This window comes from Anopheles merus, chromosome 2L, assembly GCF_017562075.2.
Source record: "Anopheles merus strain MAF chromosome 2L, AmerM5.1, whole genome shotgun sequence".
Lineage (NCBI taxonomy): Eukaryota > Metazoa > Arthropoda > Insecta > Diptera > Culicidae > Anopheles > Anopheles merus.
Genome location: NC_054083.1, coordinates 38,286,063 through 38,312,524, shown reverse-complemented (window position 1 = coordinate 38,312,524; position 26,462 = coordinate 38,286,063). Strand labels below are relative to the sequence as shown.

General features: G+C 44.4%; 2 protein-coding genes across 2 annotated transcripts in view; one reads left to right on the top strand and one right to left on the bottom strand.

The window, feature by feature from the left end:
- The window catches only part of LOC121594782, a 71,387-nt gene extending 50,674 nt beyond the window's left edge, over nt 1-20,713 (top strand). Inside the window, exons 8-10 of the mRNA XM_041918424.1 lie at nt 15,843-15,964; nt 17,939-18,111; nt 18,218-20,713. Coding sequence (XP_041774358.1) covers nt 15,843-15,964; nt 17,939-18,111; nt 18,218-18,221 — 299 coding nt within the window. The 3' untranslated portion in view covers nt 18,222-20,713. The remainder of the gene's footprint in view (nt 1-15,842; nt 15,965-17,938; nt 18,112-18,217) is intronic.
- Nucleotides 20,703-25,624, bottom strand: LOC121594784. The gene is made up of 3 exons (XM_041918427.1): nt 25,367-25,624; nt 22,202-22,370; nt 20,703-22,133 (listed from the first exon to the last, which is right to left on the bottom strand). Exons 1-3 carry the CDS (start codon nt 25,385-25,387, stop codon nt 20,929-20,931), a joined length of 1,395 nt encoding a protein of 464 aa, XP_041774361.1. The 5' UTR covers nt 25,388-25,624; the 3' UTR covers nt 20,703-20,928.
- Between the last annotated feature and the right edge of the window lie 838 nt (nt 25,625-26,462).

Here is a 26,462-nt window from a genome sequence, read left to right as displayed (position 1 = left end):
CAACAAAATAACGTAACACATCTTGCCGGCCAACTGCACACATGAATGTTCACCGCCATATGGGGCATTCGTAGGGCAGAATCAAGGGAAACGCACTCACTTCTAGTGTGCCAGCCGGTGACGTACGTTATCGATGCTGTTGGTTCTAGACAACTTCAGCAGAACGCTGTCTGAAATTTGATCTTGCCATTTTTTCTCACCAAACGCTCGCATCCCCGTCTTCCTCGTTTGCTGCTGCTGAGGTGTTTACGGCATTGCAACGAGCGGTTGCAACAACAAAAAAAAGAATGCACCACCCTGCAGCAAGTAAACCAATCGCGCTCCTACCCCCTCACTGGCGGGCTTCCGAGCTATCAATTAGGCCCGATTGCGTTTCAAAATGCAATCAAACTTTGATCGCTGGTATCGAGCTTCATCGAGCGCGGCGGCGCTCGTGATACTGCCCGTTTATTTTCCTCCTCCCGTTGTTTTTTTTCCCCCATGCACTGCCGCAATTGACGTAAACTTAGACGGACAGAATTGGGTCGATCGGTGCCGCTGCCGGCACCGGCAGACCGGATGGCCACGTGCATGCGGAGGCTAGCCCGCGAGCTCCCCGCACTTTCATCGATCCGTAACTGATGAGGGGATTCTAATATGGGTTCATTGGCTGCAACTGCACTGCCAAGGGATAGAATTAGCGCCCGAAAAGGGGCACTGGTAACACATCTTTCTCACTCCATTTTGGCGTTGAGGGCATGCTTGTTTTGGATGATAGTTTCCTTTTCCAAGGTAAAATATATTCTTTCGTTTTTTTGTGTGGTTTTGATGTTTAAGTATAGATTTTGAAATTCTTCCAAATTCCTACTTGACGAACTAGCTTGAAAATACTTGTGGAATTGAATTTCGCCTTTAAATACTTGAATTTCCAGTTGAAGTAATACCCTCGCGGGTGATCCGACTGGTAGTTCCTTTGTGTACGGTGGAGTTTTCACCGGATTAATTTGCACGCACTGTAAGCATTATTGCAGGCTACGGTGTTAATGAAGGTTTCTCCCTCGGTTTAAAAGAAAAAAAAATCGCTTGAATTTAACACTCTATTTCGTATTACAGGGTTTTCCAGGAGTTCTCATAGCTGTGGGACACTTTATTGACTCCTTCTTAAGTGAAACGAACTTAATGTAATGGGAATTGGACTCTAGCGCATTCTTGGTGGACAATCCAATCGGAATTTCCAAGGCGCCTGTCCAAAAAGGGTGCCATTTCCAATATACGAAGTTCACTTCCTATTAGATAGAGTCAAGGAAGTGTCCCACACCTATGAGAACCCCTGGAAAACCCTATATACCCTAGGTTTCTAGATGTTGATAGTCCCATTAATTTGTGTGCTATTACTTCATGAATTTATCTCTCTAGCTAGGAGAAAAACCTCAATATTGCGATATTTTATTTTAAGGCTTCTTTTCAGCTTCCCCTGTACTTTGAACGATTGTAGTTGAAATTGTATTATGATTGGTATCTTGTCGTTTTAATAGTTATTTATCTCCATGAATCTCTGATTCTATGAGTCGTCAAATGCTTCGATTGTTGAGTTTTATGTGAAATCTTTTTTAAGGTCTCTTCGATTTATTTATAAATATTGTATCATGAGATCAAGGCCATGTGAATCGTATATGCGTAATCGTGAAAATCAAACTATTAAACCCAATCACCATTGAAATATTGTACTGGATAGAATCTTAAATATACTCAGTTGATTGATTCATAGCTTATACAGGAATAGCATCTTTATACAAAAGCGCTTAGGCTTCCCTTTGATTCATTGCACAGCAATTTAACAGCGCTACTAAGCGCGTAATGGCTAAGAAGATACGCTACGGCGCTACGTACGTACGAATAAAACCATAATTACACCCCGGATCGGAATGATTTCTACACATGCCCCCGTGCGCATCGTGATGCAATCCAACCACTGCAGCACGGCTAAATCCCTTATCTCGGCGGTCAGTCTGCAGATGTGTGTCCGTCCATTTTCATTAGTACACGGAACATGATGTGAATTTATTCATGATCTTGCGCGCAAGCTGTTTCCAATTACAGCCCTCCGGCACTGCACTCTGCTTAAGCGCGCCGCCGAGCCGTAGCCGTAGCGTTCAATCCGGCCCCTGGCCCCTCCAATCCCTAGCCCCTCCTAATCGCTTATGGCAACGGCACGCAGACGGCGCCGAATGATAAAAGCTACACATTTAATTGTTACATCAAAAGCTATGTCGCCCTTCGAAGCCCTGTCTTCGATTGCTCCCCTGTTCCTGGCCGAACTGCTTCCAGCCACAGCTGAGGTGCATCCCCGTGTCGCTGCGTCGCTCATCCATGAACGTGCAAGATTCTTCCGCTGGTGGTGCACCGAAACCCAACGATTGCAACCGAAGCAGTGGGGAGGGAAGGAGCCACTCGAGGGGTTTTTCAAACTGCAAGATTCCACTCCATTCCCTTTGCGGTGCGTCAGGTCGAATGGGAATATGCACTCGCTTCCCACACGTGCTGCACACGAGCCCGGAAGGCGCAATGGAAAAGCTCCGGCGAAGCGAAGTTCGGTAGCCAAAGGTAAACTGCGAAGTGCAAGTTCCTCTCTCATCCTCCGCCCAGTGCAGTCATGCGATGCAACTTTGGGGCCTCGGAAACAAATTGTTTTCGATAGCCGGGAGTTTTGTGTAATAACAAAAATTATATAACAACAACGAAATCATTAAGAAGTCTAGACGGTTTGCATGTTGTTGGTTTTTTTTTGCTCTCCCCCTTTTCAGTTTCGGTTTCGGTTCGGCTTTTTCTCTCACTGCCCACTGCCTTCGTTGCTTAGCCTCCCGTAGCCGCCGCTGCTGCTGCTGCTGCGTTTCTTTCACGTTTTGCTTCGTTACGGTGTAAAAGTGCATTCGGACGTGCACGTCGGGTGTGCTTGGGTGTGCAGTGGGGAAAGGCGTAAAAAGACGCTTTCCTATAACCCGACCCACAGTCCGGCTTTCCGAAAGGTCTCCAGGGAGGGAGGGAGCACTACAATGATGGATCGTTCTGCTGTGGGGTTTTAATTGCAAACCGGGATCCCTGTTCCGCCGTTCCCGCCCAGCCCAGCCCTGGTACAGCAAAGTGCATCTTCGGGTGACCTTCGCGTTGTGTGGCTGCCATAACCCCGACAGCCTTGCTCTTTTAGCTGTAGCTTTTTCTCCTTTTTGTTTCATGTTCCCTTTTGCATTCGGTTTGCCTTCTGCCTCCCGTATTGTACCGTAAAGATGGTCAGATTCACCGTTTCCGGATGGTAACTGGTAGGATGGTGTGTAGGGGAAAGCGAATGAACGGGGCAAAAGACGTTAAAATGCAACCAACTACAGTAACCCGTTGCAATGAGCGGCTGGGTACCGCAGAGCTTTGGTGCGAAATTATCCTTTCCTGGGTGTATTTCATGTTTTTTGTTTGTGTGTGGAAGAAAAAGTGAGATGTAAAGCACGTGGGTTTGTGTGTGCGCGAAACTGGGTAAGATAGTATGCAGCTGGGACTCTCCCTGGGTTCCCTTGCGCTGCGTTCGTGTGCTCGGGGCTGCATCCGAATTCAATTATCTTTCCAAATAAAACAAAGCAAAGACCCAGAGACCCACCAGACAAAACGTGAGCGATTATAGTTTGCCCCCCTCCCCGCCCTTCCTTGTTTTCCTCCCGTCCAGACCGAGGTCAACTACACCCACTCGCCGGCGGCGGTGGCAAGCAGGCGGCAATAAAAAGTACTACAAATTTGTAACGAAATTGTTGCACTCTCGCACTCTGCACGAAACGAGGCATAATTTTCGCCGTATGCTTGTCCGTGCTGTCTCCCGTGCTGTCTCCCGATTTGCCTGTCAGCCAACTGTGTGGTGTGGTGGCCACCGGTGTGTGGCTGGTCAAGATGAGGCACACGATTAAGATAGCAGCGGGACGATATTGTTGCGTTTCGCCCCTGCCGACGGGCTGAAAGCGTTCTGCACTTTTGAAGTTTCAACGAAAGTCGGCTCCCAGCGTCTTCCTTCTTGGCGTGCGAAGCTCAGCAACAGCAAATGCACTGGAAAACTTTAAGACACCCCAAGGGTTCGTTCGCTTGACGAGCGTGCTTTGCACGGGATGGATCGTAATTGGGTTGGTTTCGCTGGCAAACAACGACGATACCAACAATGGACGACCGGGACCGTTCCACGCTGGCGACAATCAATCCCAGCGACATTGTGGCCGAAGAGAGTGCGGCATATCCTACGGGCAATGTAACATTGTTTCGCCGTAACCAGATGACGAAGCAATTAATGTAAACCACTGTTGCTTTGAATCTTTTCGCCGTGTACAATTGTATTATTTCGGTAAGAGCGTTATTTGTGCTATATTATTGGCTTCAGTAAAGCTTTAGCTTGACTGAATTATACGGTACTGCCTTATTAAAGTCCATTACCATCCTTAAGGTAACTTTGTTGAAAGATTCTGGTGATAATAACCGCTTAGTGTTGAACAAAAAGTCAGTAATTGTATACCCTGACCTTTAAACCCGTTTAAGGGGCATATTCTTACGCAGGTGTCAACTGTTTTACTCGAGTGTACAAATTATAGAGTGTATGTGAAATTAAATAACAAGAAAATTGTAGTGTTATCTGAAAATTTTATTGTGATCAACCGAATTGCATGAGTTGCAATTAAATAAATATGCTCATTACACACGTTACATTACAAAATTATACCAAACTAAGCATTTTAATTACGTCAATTATTTTTTTTACAGTCGTTGCCACCTAATTTTGGCTCTAAGGCATCAATTTTTGACAGTGCGTCTCAATTTTTGCATCTAAGGCATCAACTTTTGACAGTGTGCATCAATTTTTTACTCTAACGCACCTATTTTTGTCTGTTAGTCATCAATTTTTGACTCCTGTAGGAATCATGACAACTTTACAAGGTGTTTAAGCAGATTTGTCACAATTGTTATTCCACATCTCATAAAAAATACAAAAACTGTATAAATTAATTGTTTCTTGAGAAAAAATGATGAAATTTTAGAAATTCTAAAGCTTTTGTTTACATGCCATTTTTTATTCCATTAAAACTTCAAAAATTGGCAAAACAATTGTTTTATTTTAAATTGTATCAATAAAATTATTCACCATTTAACTTAATTTCAATCATTTCAGTACACACAGTTTCAAAAATTACGTAAAATTTTGTAAATAAAGTGATTGACTTTGTAAATTCGTGACACGCTGTCAAAAATTAGTGCTTTCGAGACAAAAATAGGTGAGTTAGAGTCATAATTCAGCGGCAACGACAGTACCTACAATGTCCATTGCAAGTTATGCTTTTAAAAAGCTTAAACGTTAACCACGTTAAATCATACAACATTGTACATTTGAAAACTTGAAAGGAAAGTGTCGAATAATTTAAAACTGTCAAACGCTACCAAATCGGTCGTTTCTGGGGTTGTTTTAGTTTATGGAATGTAGAACAAGCTCAGAAAAGAACGTTGCAGGATTTAATTCTAATTCTGCTAACAATCAATACAAACAACTACGTCGTACTAGTCTAAAATGGTAGAGCTTTAGTCCTCAATGGCCTTGAAGTACTAGGATTGCAGTACTTCTATTTACTTTTGGTCTTTATGGCCCAAGAAATCAGCTGTTTGGCATTCGTGGATTTAATCACATACCGTTTGACTGGCGCAAAACAGTACCTTCTCGTGCGCATTAGCTACAGTTTCAGTCGTTTGGCAAAACCAGTAACTAAGAATAATCTAGCTTAAATTGAGCGTGTTCTCTGTACTGCGCACACCAGTAACTGCCATGGCACGACATCATGGTCCAAATACAATGTTTCTTCTACACTCAACACTAGAAATTATTGCACATTACATTAATGGCAGCATAATTATCGATCTCGGCAACCTATCACTTTGCATCTGATTTAGACCGTCATGCCACCTCGCGGTAATTATTCGCTTGTTGAAATACTTAATTTTACATTTCAATGACAACCCCTTCATCAATTCGGTGGTCGAAACATTGTAAAACGTTAGTATCCTGGTAGAGTAACAAGAGATTAACCAAGCTTGACGATCTAAATGCTTCAAAACCTGCGGAGAGACATTACCCCAGATGGTTGCTACCACGTCATCACGGAAAGGTTAACGGCACAACCCGATGATTGCAAACTGCATCCTGCACGTGCACAGCACAGATTTAAACGAGACTTGTTCTGTGGGTGTGTGTGTGTACAAAGTATGCTATAAAAAACAGCAGCCCCAAAGTTCCGTTCGCGCACTTTCCTCGGCCTCAGTGTCTCAGCCTCGCAAGGGTGTCCGGACAGGCCGGATCTATTCCAAACCCTGCGGGTCACCGTCATCAGCGAAATGCTCCACCATCATCACCACCCGGGACAGATAATAACAGTAATTGCAATTGTATCCGCGTATCGCGAGCGTTTTCTTCACCGGTCAGCATCTTCTAGCGCTGCTGTTCCCAGCGGTCCCGCAACTATATTGCACTATTGGCACGCATCTTATGCGCAGGAAAATGAGCGTACCGCTTACAAATTGCGGCGTGTAGGTTTTTTTTCTTCGCTCTCCTTCCTTTTCTCCCGCCCATCCCTTACATCTGTTTGCAGCTGCAATCATCTTGCCACGCTCTCGGTACGCCGGGCTCTATTTCAACACCTTTGCCCTTGCTGCACGCGGTACGCTCGTGATCGCCGACGACGATCCTCGCCGTCCAAGCGCTGTCCAGGACGGGGATGATCCCGTCGTTCTGCCGTGACGCGCGGGGGTTTTCTTTCCTTCTTTTTAGCCACATAGTGCGCATAGTTAATGTGTGTGAATTAATTGCACTTATTAGGAAACAAATTACCTGCGAGTCGGGGCCCGCGTTGGCCCCGAGGCCGCAACCGCCTAATGATGGTCGGCCGGTTCTCATAAATCCACAATTAGTCGGGCGTAGAAATCGGCCTCGGACGTGTGCGGATAGGATTACGGGGGTCGCTGGTTGGAATGCGTGCGAAGGATCGGCAAAAAAAAAAATGCCACCGTGCGGGCAACGGCAAAGGATTGCATTGCAAAGGCCCTTTGGGGGATCATCTTGCGATCAATCATGTTGCTAATGTTTTTCTTCACGCTCCCATACTGGTAGCATGGCGTTGAAGGTATTCTAGCACGTATTAATTCGCATGCCTCTGATACAAACGGCAAGCGATTGGCTTCTCCCGGATTGGCAAGAAATCGCAGAATCGTCTCCTGCCCTTTAAAGGTTGGCCCGGCTGGCCAATATGTTGTGGCGCGCTGCATGCATGCAAGCGAGTCAGGTTAGGCGCGCTATTAGACACCCGAGCTATAATTTACACCTCATCAACCCTCGAGACAAAACTTGCCGAGACATTCTACTGCTGCTGCTGCTGCTGCTGTTGCTGCGAGAACAACCTCGCTCATATCTGCTAATCTTACCCGCCTGTTCAATAAACAAGATGCGCTGTGCCTGTAGCAGGCAGCAGCAACAGCAGCAGCAGCAGAGTCTCTTCGCCCGTCACAGTACACGCGGAGGCTGAACCAACTTATCATTATTATCATTATTTTTATTGCAAATCGACTCATTATCATAAAGATGCGCATCAAGCTGTCGGCTCGATTGATACAGCTCCCAGTGTGTGTGTGTGTGTGTGTGTGTGTGTGTGTGTGTGTGTGTGTGTGTGTGTGTGTGTGTGTGTGTGTGTGTGTGTGTGTGGTGTGTGTGTGTGTGTGTGTGTGTGTGTGTGTGTGTGTGTGTGTGTGTGTGTGTGTGTGTGTTGTGTGTGTGTGTGTGTGTGTGTGTGTGTGTGTGTCTTTCTTTCTCACTCTCCTACTATCTAGTTGTTGTAAATTCTTCTCCTTCGCTCCTTGCTGTCCGTAACGCTGTCAGATGCGTCGGCTGGGAGATCCGATCCGATTGTTGATTCAGTTTTTTTTTCTGTGTGACTCAAGACGTCAGAGGCTAGGCTTTACGATCGCTCGCCGCCTGCCACTGATCGATTACGGTTTTATGCAAATTAGCAAAAACACAATACAAAAGTGTAAGCAATTTCCCTGCATCGCGATACGATCGAAACTGTGTGCGGCGTTCTGCCTCAACGGCTTTGATTCGTTCCCACAGTGATCGCGCTATAGTTAATAGAGCTTGGAGTTGGGAACATTAGCACTTTTGGTATCGCTTTAAAATCATAAATACTCCTTATCGCTTGTTGATCGTTTTGAGGGCCTTATTCTGCAATTTTGAAACAATCAACGTACTCAAACAACGCCAAACTAGCCAAAGGGGTAGAGAGCAGATAATATTTGCATTTCCTGCCAAAGGATCCTTCCAACTCGATCTGCAAACTGTGCAATGTAAACGATTTTCATCAATTTCGCAACCTCAGCTCAACTCCCTCAATGTTCAGACAATAAATCAAATACAATTGTTTGCAGCCATTGTTGCCAGTGTTGTTGCGTTTGATCCTGTCCATTTTCTCTGCTGCACTCTCTCCTTCCCTCTCCATGGCCTTGCTTTCAAACTTCCTCTCACGACACAACAACACAGCATACAGCCACCTAGCCATTTCAGGAGAACGACGACGATTGTGGCTCCCCGCAACCTTTGCCAACGGGAGCGCAAGAGTTCCGAGTTTAGTTACCCAGCCATTAAATCATCCTGCAGGCCTGCCCCAACCCGGGGCGGTTCGGGTTTTGCAATTCGAATTCAAGACCGAAACCTCCTGAATAATGCATCATCTCCCGTTGGCCCCCCGGCAGCATCCGCATCGTCGGCCAAGCAGCCAGGGGGGCGTCTGGGCAGCAGCATTGCTGTGTGCCAAACCCCGTGCCCCGAGACCAAAACCATGGCCACAGTCAATGCATTTCACGTTGGGAGGCCAGACTTCGGGCATGGGTGTGGAGACAATCAAGAATTCCTGCAGCCCGCTGCGGATTCCGAGCGGAGAACGGGTAATTTCCGGGCTTTCCGGGGAACGTACAGCGTAAAGTTACTGCCATCCGGTCCGGGATAGGTCAAGTTGAGATCCGTTGCAGTGGCTTGATTTTGAATGCGGCGCCGCACCGTGTGCGGTTGAAGGTTTCGCAGGGCCCGTGTTTATGTTTTACGCTGCTGCTACGAACGAGCAAAGCGAGTGGATGGATTTGCGTTGCCAGGGAACGTAATTGAAACACTTTATGACGGTGGGTCGTATCTGCAGTCAGCAGCGATTTAAATACAGCCTATTACTCGTATTACTGCTTGTAGTTACTACCTTTTATTGCGTGGAAAGCAAACACAAAACGAACGCAGAAGAAAGCATAGATTGGACAATCGTTCGCAACTGGCAGGATCGATTTCGAAGAAACGCATCGGTTGCGAACGATATTCAGCCCAGCATCCGTTCGCACGGTAGCAGCAGCAGCAGCACGGTACAGATTTGCATAATTGATTTCACTCTCGGTTCACTCACCTGAAGCGCCGCCGGGTTGCATGTTGCTCTTGAGCAGCTCCCCTTTGCTGCTGCCACCGCTGGACACCCATTTTCCAAATTGATTTACAGCTGGGTAATTATTCACGCTTGCATCCTGCTTGCTGCCCGGTGCAAGGTGTTGGGCCCACAAACAAACGTACGAAACGTCGGCAAGCGCTCGCAGCCCAGCTCTTGTCGTGGAGCATCGCTGGAGTAAACCGGGTCAGTTTGCGAACCGGATACGACGGTTCCAGTTGGGCGCGGTGAAAATTAGTTCTTCCCGTACACGACTAGCCAGATTTTGAGTTGTGCCGACTGGGCGATAGAGTTTGTTGGGAGCATCCGGCCGCGCTTATTGACATCTCCTGTAAGCGTGGCCGTGTGTGTTTTGTGTACGAGGTAAAGGCACTCTCCGAGGCGTTTATGGAATTTCTTTTATTGAATCATGCCTCGTTTACTATGATCTAGCGCTCCAAATGTGAAGAAGCAGTAATTAGGGTCTTCAAATAAACAAAATAAATTGTTTGAATATTTTAAGGTAAAAATCAACGTTTGTGAAATAAATCAAAAATTGAATTATCTACATCAAGAGGAGCAATTTTGTGTTAATTATGTTCACCAAAGTGCCAAATTAAATGTTGTGATGGAGATCGTAATTCAATCTATGTTTTTGCGATCTTGAGTTTAATTCTGAATACACAGTGTACAGTAAAAACGTTCTACATTGTAATTCATCACTCCAGCATCAATCCAGTTGAAAGATGGAGGAGAGTGCACTTGGTTAATATTGTACCAAGCATGATTAATTGAACATCCATTAAATCTATTCATGCTTAGCTCTTGACACATACAACGCCCATCGCTGCCACTATCAGCCGTCTTACTTGTGCTCAGCAAATGCAAGACGCACATTGAAAAAAAAAATGATGAAATGATAACAATTTGTGTTAATGAACTTGTAATAAGAAATCATCAACGATCATCATTAAACTCGACGGGAAAGATCGCTGTGGTGAAGGAAGGGGCGAAAAAAAAGAAAACATAACTCAATCTAACAAGCAACCTTACACACCTTCCTGCTCGAGTCGCCAGACCGTCATAACGCCACAATGCTGCTGTACCGAAACGAACGGTAGCGTGACAGTTTTTTTTTCACCTATCCTTCCACCTGCCTCATTCTGTTTGCTTTCCCCTGCCGGGGCCCTTGCGGGGTGTGCGGAAAATTAGTGTCACTTTCAGTGCTGATAACTGCCCGGTGCCACCGAGCGGCTGACGATCATCGACAGTGACAGCTTGCGGAATAGCTTAGCATAACTTAGACCATTTGCGCGGTGTACGGCCATCCCGTCGGCAACGGCCGCGGGGCCGGCCAGCTCGCAACAGGCTAGCAGCGGCAGCAGCAGCAGCAGCAGCGGCAGCAGCAGCCACTGACACTGATTATCATTTGGCGCTCCGCATTGCTCAAGTGCTGCTGGACGCAATCGACGGAACGGTGTCGATGGTGTGGCAAATAAAAGGAGTGATAATTAGTCCCAGCGAATGCGTGTGTGTATATGTTTATGTGGAGAGTAGTTTTTGCTTGCATTTTATTTTTAATTTTTTGCTCCCCGTGTGTTGTTCACACATCGCACACAGTACGGGGAGCCTGTGCCCGCCCTCTATTTGATTGGCTCAACGTAACATCAACAACGAAAAAAAAAACACACACACTAGCGTATTAAGGTACCCGCCCGATCTGGGTGCGAATGATCGTTAACATAATTATGCTAATTAAGTTTACACTTTTGCGGAACACACCGCTACGCTGCTGCGGCAGTGTAAACATACACCGCCAGTGTTTAGTGTATCAAATGTCCGGTTGGAATGGGGTTTTTTTTGCCTTCTTCTTTGATGATATACGATAACAACTAATCATCGGGCTCTGTAATTAGTCGCTTCGAAGAAATCAATTACATCGGCAAGAAAAGCTGTACTTGTTTTTTTTTGTGTACTAGTTTTTTTTTTAATTGATACTAAAACATAACACATGTACCAAATGAAATACATTAAATCAATTATAAAAACAAAGAATCAACCTGCCTTGCAAAAAGCAATTAAAAAAAAATAAACAGAATGCTGCTGGGTACATTTTGCGTGGGGAATATTCCTCCTCTCGGGTATTGTAGCCTCCAGCGCGTGCAGCTTGATTGAACTGTCGCAGAATACGACCCGGCGACGAGTGGCGTTTCAAGGGGCACACCGTCAGTCACACCTGACACCGGACAGCTTTATTGACGGTCGTGTCGACCCGTGCGTGCGCCCAGCGCGGGGGGTTCGTCGCCTGTCGCTGTTGAGATCGTCGGTGTCAACGGTTTTTCGCCCCGAGCCGCGCACGGCGCGGTTTTGGTTTGCTCTTGGTGCCGCTGGCATGATAACAGATTCGCGCGATGCACATTTACACGTCTGTCACAACCGTCCGTCAGTGTCAATTGGGTAGGGACGGCTGTTGGGGCGTTGTAAAATGTAGAAGAAAAGTGCAAGAAATGTAAAACAAATGTTCTTTTAAAGACATTATTGCAATGCAATTGGCATTGATAATTCGTATTTCGTTGCTAGTTTTTTTTTTGGTGGAGACCTTTAAAGAGCTTCATGTGAGTGTCTTTGGATCGTAAATTTACTTAAATTTACACGATTGCTCTATGAAGATAATCCGTATCGAATACGGAATGGGTTTTTCGCTGTATAAGAAAAGGCGTAGAGTCATAAAACTTCCCGAAGAGTGTATCAATATCGCAAATATACGCTTGGTAATCATAATACCAAGAAGGTATATAACATATAAAAGTCCTATAGACACAACACAATGAAAAAAATCGAACAGTTGCACCGTAAAATCGGTTCTTCTTATCGTTCAGATGCCATCAGACGTTCACTAATAACCGTGTAATAATCTGTGTAAATTATAAAATTGTTTCGTTTCAATCCGGAATGTTGCTGTCCGGTCGTAGGACTAGATCTGTGCAAAAGCGACTAACCATGACAGTGAAAAAAGAAAACTATCCCACAAATGACAGTTTTTCCTTCGATTCTCGATAACTGAGTTGCAGAGTGATTCTACTTTTTATTTCTTTACATCAGCTATAAGCAAAAAAGTTTACATTCTTAATGCAGCTGAGCTATTAACAGGAAGTATAAAAATGGCATAAAACCATAAGCCTGAACCCAACGGGAATGAGACGCTCGTTGTGCTTTTTTCTGCTGTTTTATGTTGTCTCCATCTTCAGCAGTAAAAAAAAACGATCGTTCGCATTCCGTACATCAAGTGACTGGCGGTACGGACACAGCGTAATCGGTAACATCCAATTGAACAGCAAACAAACCAAAACACAATCCGCCATGAAACAATCTCCCTCATCCCTCAGGAGGATACGCTTGCGTTCTGACAAGGGACACATGATTACCCGGGAGGTTTTTTTCTTCTTCTTCTGAGCTGACGACCATCCCGTTGGGACTGGCCGATTCCTTACAGTTAAAAGGCGCAATAAATGCTTTCAGGCGGACAAGCCAGCACTGCTGGCACTGCTCAAAACATCCCGCACCGTTCCCGAGCCAAAGCCGATAAATAAACACTCAAGATAAGGATAAGCAATGGCATATTTATTAACGGCAGCGAAAGTACGAAACATTTTAACAACTTTTGCGCCCGCAACATTGTGGCTTCGCTTGCGTGCCGGATCAACCGTTGGCCTGGCAGGCTCAGAAAAACCCGTAAGCTCATTGCGCACAACTTATTATCCTTTCGGACGGACGTCTGTCCTGCGGGGCCATGTCCGATTGGTTCAGTCGACGGCCAGCGCTGCCGCTGCACGCGCTCGTCCAATATTTATGAGCTCAATTTGACGCTACGCCAACGTCAGGATTGCGAAATCATGCATATAATTCGCCTGTCAAAATGCAACACGCTCGGGCAACATTGTTGCAGCTAGAATGCAAGGGCCGTGGCTTGCCCTGTTCGGGAAGCAGCCGGCCGGTTGTAAATATGTTTCGATTTAACTTTTGGCAATGACAAACGGCAGCAGTGACAAAAACGGTACGCAAATGTTTTTGCCAGCCTCGGTGCAGTCCGACGCTACCAGAAGTGCCAAGTGCCAAGAATGTTTCACAGTTTGCTGTGTGTGGACGTTTAATGAATGTTGACCAATGTGAGTGCATGTTTCAGGGGGCTTCGTTTCGATCGGTGCATTTGTCGTTATGACGGCAAGGCCATATCACTTACTTAAGAATCTATTTTCAGTTTCGGTCACTTCGGGATTTTATTGTGCAATAACTAATGGTATAAATTAATAAAACAAATTGAACAATGCAATCGCTTCAACGTTGCATGCATCTAGATTACTTTATGTGCTCTGTGCTTTTCGCGTTGAGATGCTAACATTCACTTTCATTCAAAACTGTTCTATATGTTACGAAAGCTGTGTGATGCAATGCTGTGAGTATTTGCAAAGTTAGTAATGGAAAAAACGTAAAAGTGAATCGTATCTCTTGAAGATGTACGAACGAGAGAAAACCAACTCCACCTTTTATGGCCATCACCGACTAGCATAAGAATGTAATCCATTCTACATTTTTATGACCTTTTTGTTGATCACTATTGGTGTAATAAAATCAGTCGATAGCAGGTGGAAGACGCAAATGTAGAATATATTCACACGGAACATATTTACAATGCAGTGCCTGTCTGCAGCGGGTATCGCAAACATTAGGTCCTGAAAGGTGGAGACGACTAATGGCAAAGTAAATAAAATGAATAAGGAGCGCTCAAGGTGCAGCGCAGGGAAAAATGTGTCAGCGCAATACTGAACATTTGTGGTGGATATTTTGTTATTTTTTCGTCCTTATCATGAGGAATGACAAAGTCTTTATCAAATGAAAATAGTAATTTAGTTTAAAATTTAAGAGATTTGTAAACAACATGCGCAATTTTGAGCCAATTTTTTGAAACCATGAATTGATGATTCTAGTTCCCAAGACGTAGCCATAGCTATTAGCTAATTTATTTAAAGTTCATCCTAAAATGATGATATTAATCATGTAAATAAGCTAAACGATTTGTTTTTTTACATTTTTTTGCTTAAATTCTACATCGATGGCCCATTACAACACGATCAGCACATTGTGGTTAACCTTCTTCATGCAAAACTGTTTTCCGCAGTTGTTAGATCATCCCATCACCAGCTGTAGAATATTAATCACAATGTATGAAATACAGCTTACGCGGCGTAATGGGGCAGGCGATAAAATGTGATATAAAATATAATTTTTGCCAAAAAAAAAAAAAAAAAAAACGCAAAATAAAACCCTCCCTGGCAACGATGCGCAAAGTGGTCAAAAATTATGAGCTGTAGCACACCGTTCAAAAACAGCAAAGGGAACATCTACCCCTCATACACAAGATTCGATAGAGAGAGAGAGGAAAGAAAAAAGCCAAAACAATAAAAAAAACACTGGCCATTAAAACCATTTTAATGACCACACTCTACGTCTAAGGTAAAAATAAAATGCGGTCGTAAAAATATTGACAGCACGCTGTGGGCCGCAATCGCAAAATAGCAAGTAGGCTTGCCGTTCCGGTGTTCCCGAAACCGACGCCGTGTCTGCGATCGGACGGTCGATCTTAGACGGCGGATATGCAGCAAGCATACACTCACACACACACACACACACACGCGCAGCAAACAGAAACGAATCCATCGAATTTGGCCACATCGGTTGCAGTTGCATACCATTCGCCGCGCCACCGAACCCCGCTCCGCCAAAAAGGGCGCACCGGCGCACCAAGGGGGGAAATTATGTCTACAATCTACCCGAGCCCGAGCATAAATTAAATGATCGTGCCGTAAAAATCGCCCGTCGGCTGCAATGCACAAACTGCGGACCGGAATGCACCACTGAATGAAGGGGGGAGGGGGGTGGCGAGGGAAGGGATGAATGTTTGGTGTACCGCGGGGTATCCTCCAATCGCAGGATGCGCCATAAACTTTCAACCACCAACCAAATTGCCTTTTAATTGGGATCTCTCTTCCTTTTCGTACCGCGAACATCACCAGCACCACCACCATCATCACCACCACCTCATTGACCATTTTGGTGTGTATGTTTGATGCTATTTCCACCCCTCGGTGTCCTCCCGGTCTTTGCTGCTGTTCCGTTCCAGACGCTTCACAACACAACCAACGGCAGACAGAAACCACAATCCGGGGAGCCGGGGAGAGCAAAGAATCCAAAAACCAAAGAAAAAAAAACATATTACTAAAGTGTCTCTTTCTTCACTCCCTCTCTCTCTCTCTCTTCTTCTCTTTCTTTCCGATCACTTCAACCAACCAACAGAAGCCGCCACTTGCGAGACGATCAAGTGCAAGGATCGGCAGCACTGTCTAACGGATCTGAAAACGCATAAACCGCGCTGCGTCAGCTGCAGCTACAAATGTCCCCGCTCGAAACGCCAGCAGGTAAGTGTCGTTTCCCGTGCTCTCTGTCTCTCTCTCTCTCTCTCTCTCCTTTCCTTCGTTTCTCTTCCTTTTTTTCTTTATTATGTTTCGCCCCTCGACCTGTTCTGCCAATGTTCTGCCAATGCAATGCAACCGTGATTGATGCATTCTGTCTGAGCCATCGAAACGGCCTGGGATCGATCGAGCCGGCAAAGTGACCGTGTCTGGAACGCTGCTCGGTTGCGCAGTGAGAGGGGGAGGCAGGGATGGATTAAAGCAAAACACAGACCTTTGAGCTGCTGGTGTCTTTCACCCTTCGCCAAGCTCCCGCCACAGTCGGGTCCTCCTCAGTCGATTGTAAACAAAAATGCAAATTTTATCTGTCCTCCCAGCCCAGCCCAGCCCAAAACCCAAATGGCCAGAACGCCTTTCCGCGTAGCAGCCAGAACGGGAATCGTGGCTCGATTCCCTAATGCATTGCAATGCTCCGGCAACCGTTTGCATCGGCTCGTTCGATCGAAAGCGGAACCCATTATTCCCACACACACACACACATACAAGCCACGGACGCGCGCGTCCAGCTCGAAATCGATTTGTCGATTGCTTTTCAATGAGCATCCATTATGCTTTCAATCGAATTTGGCGTTTCGTGGTTTGCGTCGTGTTTTTTCATTCGATTTTGCGCAAACAAAACCCCTCGACGCGCATAGTTTGGCGAGGCGCTTCAAAGCGTTAGGCTTAGATCCTTGTCAATGCAATCGGGCGTGATCATAATTCATGTCCCTGCGGGGCCAGTCGCAAACACAACAACCCCATCAAACGCGCACTTGCGTAAAACCTTAGGAAGGGATGTGTGTGTGTGTGTGTGTGGGGTTGTTTAGTTTTGTTTTTTCTTGCTTCCATCACACAATCGGCAAAAAAGGCGTACTTCCTGCATGGCAGGACTGCATCTTCACAGCAGCAAACAGTCAAACTCTCAAACATCGCGTAAAATGTCTACAGAGTTTGTGTGAGGTTTTCGTTCTTTTTTTGCTGGTCGGGTGTCTGTAGCATGTCATTTATTTTACCTTCGAACGATCGAACGATCCCGGTGCGTGGACAGCCGTGCAATAAAAGAAAAACCGCGCACATACCTGTCCACAGATACACTTTGCAGTGTGAGTGTGTGTGTTTCTTTTTTTATATATATGGAAGGCCCAAAAATGCGCAATCCCAGCGCAGACACCTGCTGCGCCGGTTTGGGGCGATTGATTGCATTCGCAGATGCATCACGATCCGTCCCGGCTTGCCGGGGCTTGCATGCCTGATAGACGGCGACATTGATGGAAATATTGGAAAGTGCTCGGCTTCTTTTCTTGTGTCCAGTTCCTGCCACGTTTCGGTTTTGCGCGGTTTGCCCGGAGATTTATGCTTTTATTCGGTGGAGGTCTCGGTTTCCTTTGGTTTTTTTTTTTAATATTTTCGGCCGGCGACTAACTTCCCACCTCGCATGAGAAATAGTTTGTTGAAGGTGGAGTGGGGAGAAGATTTATAGTGTGGTTGTCTTTTTTTGCCGCGGAACAATAATTTTATTTCAGTAGGTATATTTGTGTTGCTGTTGATGGTTTGGTTTCATATACAAGATATTTTTAAAGTATATAAATGTTTCCATAGGAGTTTTGATTGCTATATAGAATCAAAACAGAAGCTAATAGCTAGATTTGTTTGTTTTTACACGTAAACTTAAATTCAATGATTTACATCATGTTTCAAGATTGATGCTGAATCATACATTAATGTATTTAAAAATTACTTGAATCATAAAAAAACTCATAAATATTTGTTAAAGCTGATAAAGGCTGGGGAATATAATTAATTTCATGCAGCATTAACCCTTCTGTTTCTCATCCTATCCTATTTTCAATTCATTGATTCCTTCACCATTGACATTTAAACAAAAAGAACAATATGTTCCAATTGCTAATGAGTGTTATGCACCATCCTTTCAACCTGCAGGGCTACGGAAAACTGTACCGTGATCCCAAAAATGTTCCCTTCTACGATCACAACGTGAAGCTGTGCGGTACCAACAATCGAACATATCACTCCTGGTGCCACATGCAGAAGGACTCCTGCACGACGGGATTCTACATCGACGTCCAGCATGGCGGCTCGTGCGCCTTTGGAAGGTAATTAGCTTGGGCAACGTTTAGTTGTGAGAAGATAAATAATAAATGTAACATCAACTTAAATAATTATTTTTGCTTTTTTTTCTTTTTTTGTTTCCTTCTACAGATAAACCCACCAAAAGGATCGATTCGGATCGATCGAACGAGCTGTCGAATAAACGTCACACAGTAAAATGAATGTGACTGTGTCGTATCCGCAAGCGCAAGATACCAGCAAAGAAGTATAATAAACGTTAATGCAAGAGAAAGAGAGAGCAAAACCGTAAGATAACTGAACAAAAAACGGAAAGTACATTTGTCGAGAAGAGTGTGTTGGAACAGAAAAGATGTAAAGAAATACTTATCAATGGTACATATTTAACTGTAAATTTAGAAACGCAACCACCAGAAGAGCACACACATTACCGAGCATGTTTTGTTTTTTATTAATTTTTATTTATGAACCAACAATCCGTCACTTCGTTAAGTTATTTATTTACCAAACCCCTTGTAGGAAAGTAGCATGCATATTGCACCTTGATAAAATCGAAACATAGAAGCAGTGTGGTGTAGAAATGGTTGTACATAATGCAAAACAAATCATAATTTAAACTGTAGTGTACGTCTGTCGGCAACAGTATGTTACAAGACGCTAGACCGTTCGCTGTAGGTGGTAGAAATATTTAACCCGAGCCGACCCGTGACCCTGCGTCCCCTTTACTATCTGCCCGAACAGCACAGTACACCCACCTAGGAGCGCGGTTACGGTTTTATGAGTAATTTTTAAGTAAGCTGTTTTTTGTATTTTATTTTATTCTTTTGCTTTCTAAAACTTCAAGCACTATTTATTGTACCTTATCCCCTGGTCGAGCACGGCCATGGAGCAAATCGGATGAAGCGGAGGGGAAGCGAGCATGTATAGTAGTGAAATTTACGCGAAACGTTTGTCGATAGGATTCCCCCTAGCAATCGAAACCAAAAGAAAATGAAAGAGAACGGTCACAGCAGAAGACAGTAGAAGGAAGAAAGGAAGGAAATTTATCAACCCTAAACGATGTACTTTAATCTCGCCACTCTATGGCGATAATATATAATAATTCTTGAAAAGATTTTAAAAACGAATTGGCAAAAACAACAAGGAAAAAGACAGTGTGCTCGGTGGCAGTGAATGTTTAGAGTGCAAGCAACCAGCGTGTGTCGAGGAGTGTAAGAATGTTGCGAATAAAATCAACAAGCTGAAGCACCATCAAACAAGTAAATCATTGGTGCTGCGCAATAAAAAAAAAACACACACACACACACACACACACACTTTGCGAGCTGTTCCGTTGTATACAGATAGCAGACAAATCAATGCACCGTAGCCGTTTATCCACGTGCCACCAATCTATTACAATCAACTGTGTTCCGCGTCGTCGCGTGGCGCTGGGACACCAAAACAAACAAACAAGCAAATCATGCAGAGTTTTAGGTGTGAATTTAGTCGGTTTCTCCCCAGTTAGTATGGTTCATTGGAAAGTTTTAGGACAATTTAAGCGAAATAAAAAAAAAAAACAACACAAAAACCCCCTAAACCAGAGCACACAGGACAGTGGCCTTTCCGGTGAGGGGGGAGGCGTATCATACAAGCAACAAACAAATAACAAAAACAAACCGTTAGGCTGAGCTACAAACAGTATGACAAATTTTAAACCTAAAGTAAGCAACCAAACCCTTATCCTAGAACAATTTATCGCATTGTCGCAGTGGCGTAGTGGTTTTTAGATTATAACAAAAAAAAAGGAAGCATTGAACAAGCGTGTGCAAAGAACACGGTACAGCAGTAGACGAGACGAGATGGTCCAGTAGTGCAGCGTGAAGAAAGAGGAAGGAAGTGTTCGCACGTGTAACGCATTGCAGCGGTATTAGAGGAAAAAAAATTGACTGATTTTTGAAAGCGAAAGCGAGAGAGAAAGAGAAATACAAAGTTACAACACAAAGATAAATAAACTAAAACTTTACCTTTATTGCAATTGTAATCTGCAAACTACTTCTGCAAGACCATTAGGCAAATCCACCCATCCCCGGACTTGTGTAGTGCAAATGTTGTTGGTAAATTAGTAGCAAAAAGTTCTTTAAAAAGAAAATGTTTAAACAAAACAAAAAAATACAAAAAGTTCACCAGCATGTGTGCTCACCTTCATGGGTTAATACAGTGAAGCACGGAATTCAGTTAGCGGCAGTTCGGTGTACATGTTTTTTTTTTAGTAAGCTAAATTAATGCATCCCAAAAATTTAGTACTATTCTACAGCATTGAAGCCAAAAACGAAGGAAATCAGCGTTGAAGTAAACGAACGAATGAATTGCTGAAACAAGAAAAAAAAAGTAAAATAACTTTCCCTCCCATACAAGCAAAAGTTGCACTGATATATACACAAACATGCAAATTATAGAAGAAAAAAAACGGTCAATTTTAAAAGCTCAACCCCCAGTAGAAGCTAAAAATGCGAACACATAGAGAACACACACACACACAAACAGGTATGTCAAACGTTCCAGAATGGTAGAAATCGTACCCCAAAAAAAAATAAGAAAAGAACAACCAATCTAGTAAAATAAATGTTTATTCATGTTGACAAAAGTACAAAAAAATGGTTGACGGTTTGTAATTTTCCTTTCATTTCTCATGCTGCCCTGAGGTAAGTTATCGATTAGCGTGCAAATAAATACTAAAAACATTCTCCTTCGCTCACAATCTTGCACAGTATGAAGCGGTCTTCGATTTGGTTTCTTACTGCAATAAATAGTTAGTCAATAAATACTTAACTAAAAGCAAACCTTTCCCAACCCGACCCGTATCAACGGCTTTCGGAACCTTCGCTCAACGTCATCTCGGTGACCGTTTCCGGCGTTGTTGCCGTGCCCGCACTGTACATTACCTGCCGCTTGCGGTTCTCCAGGAAATCGTCGAACCAATCCATACCGTCGCGCGTCTTGAGCTTGTTGCGCTTCTTGGTCGTGCCGGTCAGCTTGCGACGTCTCGTAGTCGGCACATACTGACCGTTCATCAGCATCGAGCCCATCGTACCGGGGCCGGTCACTGGCATATCGCCCAGCACGTTCGTTGGACGGTTCGAGGAAAGGATCTGCTGGTGAGCGATCTGTTGCTGCTGCTGCTGCTGCTGGTATCCATATCCTCCCACCGGAAACTGTTGCTGACCCGGACCTGTGGCAAGCGGTACCCGGTTCTGTCCAATCCAGCTGCCGAAACCACCCTGTGGGACAAACTGTTGGAAGGAATTCTGAGCACCGGCAAAGAAGTTCCCGAAACCATTGCCCAGTCCTTGCTGTGGCTGCTGGAAGCCTCCCTGAATGCTATTGGCTAGCTGAACCAGCGGGTTCTGCTGGGGTAGTACCTGCGGAAAGGAGGACTGCAAGTTTTGGTACAGATTGTACGGGTTGAAGTTGGCCGGCAGCTGGCCGATAAAGTTCGAGAACACGTTCGGCGGTGCATCGTACAGGGGTGGTGCTGCCTGCTGCAAGTGCTGTGGATGGTGCTGCGGATGGTTGGGAAACGGTGCAGTTGGAATACCGTACGGGTACTGTACTAAACCTTGGCCGGGGCTGTACTGCTGGTCGCGTATGTGTCCCACAATGGCGGCCGCATACTGAGGATCGATAACGCCCGGATCGAGGATCGGATTGTACGTTGGGTTCAGGTTGATGTGCTGCTGTTGCTGCAGTGCCGCTGCAATGGCCGGATTGATCGTGCTCGCCTGCTGATCGTACGCGGGAAAGTAGCGATCCTGGGAGCCGGGGGCCGACGAAGGTGCCGGGGCTGGGAAGGAGGCAACCGTTTGCCCGTTCGCTCGCTTGATCTCCGTCTTCGCCCGGTAGCCACCTTCATCCGCCACGAAGCTGGTGATTATTACCGAGCCATCCGGCTGCATGTAGCCGTACGAACCACGCACGGTGCCGTTTTTCAGCTTTTCTTCGTCGCGGAACTGTACGTTACCGGTCTGTGGATCCTCGATCTCGTACCCGAATGCATACGTGCCGGGACCTGTGGAGGAATGGAAGGATTGGGTCACTTTTTTCATTGAAAATGTGCGATATAAACACTAAACTTACCATAAGGATCGATAAAGTTGTACATGGGACTGTCTAACGTCTGAACGCGCTGTGTGATGGGTCCGTAGTCAGGGTAGTTGCGTATAAGCTTCGCCGTCCGTTGCCGTTCTTTGAGCGGAGCATCGTCGATTGCATAAGCGCAGGCGCATAGCGAGAACAGGAGCAGCGCCTGGAAGATAGGCAATACAGACATACATTAAATGATAAGTTTCTAGATTACATCGGAGGTTTTTATTGAGTTATTTTTGCTTAAAAATTCTAAGCGATATGTTAAGCATAACCATCTAAACATTAAAAATGATATTTGCCGTGATTAATTTTAAAATTTATTTCTTATGACGTACCGCTTTTGTTAAATAAAAAACAAACACTTGTTTGAACACCACTTAAACAGCGCTTTTTCTCCTGCCCCATATTTAATTTTCGATATTAAATAAATAACACAAAATGCACTGTATTTTCTGTTTGGATTATGAATGATCATGAAGGAACAAAATAAAAATTAAGTGTTATTGATATTGCTGTCGTTTAGATGATGTCATGCTGTTAAAATTATAAGCTTTGTACATTCTATGACCCCATATTGATACACGATTGATGACAATATCAACAAATCACGAACAAGTTCATTTTCAACACGCAGTACCATTTATTATAAAATTTTGTGTTTGAAATATCCCATTAATCCCGCCGTTTTCTTACACTTTTTTTTGTATATTTTTTTCATGATACTTGTACATCAAAACGAGATTGAATTTGAGCGCATTTGTTTATGTCGATAGAGAGTTGGTCCTTTCACGAAGCTTTTTCTTCCCCGCGGCTGATTAATTGAGCAACTGTCCCGGGCGCTTTACGAGATCGTAAATTTCCCGCAATTGATGACACCGGCATCATATTCCAATTAAAGTATCGCTTGATCTGCCACTCTGATCTGATGATCTGATGCAGAGTGCACTCGTCGGCCCGGTGGAGGAAGTAACACACAACGGCACAGCAACAACAAAAAAGCAAGCAAGAAAAGGCATCAAAAACCACTTGGAAGTCAATTTGCAAACATCTCATCTGCCTCTCAAGTGATCGCGGTCGCGTGTAGGATGCTGCCGGTACCACCGAATCCAATTCCCGTTCTACTCAATCCACCCACAGAATGCACACACTCACACACTCAGTGACCCGACAGGGCAGTGTCGTTCAGTATGTCTCTTTTCTCACACCCCCCAGGGCACTCCCGCGGCTTGAGCGGCATCTGCTTTTAGGGATCGTTGGACAGGAATGAAGACAAAACAACAACAACAACAGACACAAAAAAAGCATCCAAATCCCAGGACGTTCACATGCAACTGTTAGAATCACACACCCATTCCCGGGAACACTTTCACAGCAGGGATCTGCAACTGCACCCGGCAATGAATGGCCCGTGTGCGTCCCAACAGTTCATTGTATGCTCCGCCACCTTCGCAAGACGTTGATTGTTCAACTTCTTAATTAAATTTCGTACCGTAATCGTTTCGTCGGCCAACTGACAGATCCGTGGTGGTAAGGTCAACGAACTGCCAAAGTGGAAGGAAGTGAGCGTGATCAAGCTGGGCGTTTGTGACACTCTGTCCCACTGAACCGTCCGTTTGGTGGTTCATTACGACCCAGCGCTGATCGCTGTTGGCTCTGTAGTAAAGCAAACCTGTTCTAGGAAGCTAAATATAGGCCAGTGTCCAAAAATGGTTCCATCCACTTGAGGTGCCGTCTATGGGAGCTAATGTTTGTCCGGCTTCTCGCTTCGTCTAGAACCAAACTTCTAGAGAGAGAGAGAGAGAGAGGAGGGAAGTACGAGCGGAACATCATCATCTTTCGGCAGGTTCGAGTAAAGCCGATCATATTGCAATTTGCTACGCTCATTAAGATGTTCTAAACCGCTATTATATTCGACTTAGAGCAGCTCACATCATTCCAGACTTCAAACAATCCTACAAAAACCTAGGAAATCGCATTTTTTTCTCAATTCGTCGCTTACTATTCGAATCTGTTTTATGTTCGCTTATCGCAAAGTCAAACCAAGCAATAGGATTCAATGTTCACCTCGTTAGACCATTGCTATCTCTAATTTATTCTATTTGAATGATCAAAGCGCTATCTATCTAATGCCCATGTATCACATTCTGCTACCAATGATCATTAACTTTATGTGTTGGTAGCCGAAACGAACATACACAACTTAATATTTATCTTTTTTTTTATTTACGATGAAAGTTTAACGGCCTCAGCACAATTTTTCGATCGAAAAAATTCGATAGGCACTCACGTTAAACTGACAGTATAACTATTTCTTTCATACTCCTACATGAAGTCGATTCCCATCGAGTTCAGCATTTAGTGTGGGCAAACAATTTTTGTATATTTAATCAATGATTTTTTATCACCCAAAATATTGAAAAAGAACCAAAACATTTACCAACTTGCTTTTAAATATCGTTTTTCAAAAATATCAACCTTGATTTATGGCATTTTTCTGATACTCCATAACTACCGCAGCTCAATGCGTCGCGGATTTTTCCCCATACAAAGCGGAACGATCAAATTTTTGTAGCATAGTTCATTTTGTTCGTGAGTGTCATGGTATACGAGTTTGCAAAAAGACCAGTAAAATGAACACCTTGGCGGCGAAATGAGTGTCAAATGACACCAAAATGATAGCAGGATCGATCGAAAAATTGTGTTGAGGCCGTAAGGCTAATTTTAGCTCTAACTATTATTGATTCGTACAAAATCATGTAATAGGAAGCCGTTTTGCATAGCATATGTATGCAGAAAACATTTTCAGGGTTTTTTACATTTCAAGGGTTTGTTTAGCTCAAATACTTCTTCAAAGGAAAATATGTGGATAGCTTTTACAACACGATTTTTCCTTTTATGTGAATGAATCATACAATTAAATTGCATCGTTGTATCTTAAAAAGAACACATTTAACCATATTGGAAAACCATGAGTTCAGAAGATTATTTTTTGTCGAATTAAAGCCAAAGATAAAACCTCACTTTTTTTTGCTTATCACTCACAATTTGAAGGTTGCATTTGAAGGTAATGAAGATTGCATCATTATCTGGTTATTTTGAACAATTGTATCTCAACAAAAACTGCACACCAATTATCAAAACATCACCACGACTCACCTGACATTTCCACCGCATCATGCTATCGAATTTGTTCTTTTCCCTCCAGCTATCAGAAACACCAGGTGCGACGTTATTGTGTCTCTTAAACTATGTCCACTTTACACGCACCACTCAGCAACACAGTTTGTACCACAACACTTCAAAATGTAAACCAATTGTTTCCACCACCCAATTCAGTCTCACGTGCGAAACAACACCACGGCCACAACCCGCGTCCGTGCTAGCGGAAGCAGCTAGTTCCTGTCGGATGATCGCCCTCGGCTACACTGATCTGTGCCAAACGGTTGGTGTGTGTATTTATAAAAAAAAATTTGGGCAGCTCGTCAACCGCTTCAAACAACTCCCCAGGCCAGGCACACAAACACACATGTCACCGTGCCCAGTCTGCTATTGTGCGTCGGTTCATAGCGGCAAGCGTCCATTCATACGAGCGAAAGCGAGCTTTTTTTCCCGCGCGTACAACCCTTGTTGTGTGCTTTCTTCTCACTTTAAGTCCCCCCTTTTTTAACTTCAGAGAGGTGTGATCAAAGGAAAGCATTCTTTACAGATCCACCATCCCGGTGGTCAGTTGAAACAACAAATCGCACCTAACAAATTGCAAAACTTTCTGCCAAGAGTGCCACACAAAAAAAGCTTACTTGACGGACAAATGGCTTACTTGACGGACAGTTGTGAGAACATTCCGTTAAATGCGGCTCGATAACGACGTGCCAGAAGGCTAAAGGTGTGTAATCTTTGCTTACCGGCCGGTTGACAGAGAGGTTTATAGTTATGTGACCAAGGGGATCAAGTTAATCGTAAAATGGTTTTATTACTTTTACCCGAAAAATTCTGCAAAATGATAAACCCATTCAAACCAACCATCTTGCACGGGTTATGTCATTTTAAAGGAAATATTAATAATAAGAATGATCCACTTCGTTCCCACGAGAGTGGCGCTAGGCTGGAATCATTTTATCCATACTTCTCCCGCGTTTCTGGCTTCATTTATCACCGCAGTAACGAAACCAATACCAAGTGGGTGGTTGGCGTTCGGTCATCACGTGTGCCCCGTACACACGGCCATCGCTGCAACTGCAGTGCTGTGTTCCCC

Coding starts and splice junctions, on each gene's coding strand:
- LOC121594784 (XM_041918427.1), bottom strand. CDS start 25,387: ATGATGCGGTGGAAATGTCAG. Junction 22,371..25,366: donor TGATGCGGTGGAAATGTCAG/GTGAGTCGTGGT, acceptor CCTATCTTCCAG/GCGCTGCTCCTGTTCTCGCT. Junction 22,134..22,201: donor CAACTTTATCGATCCTTATG/GTAAGTTTAGTG, acceptor ATTCCTCCACAG/GTCCCGGCACGTATGCATTC.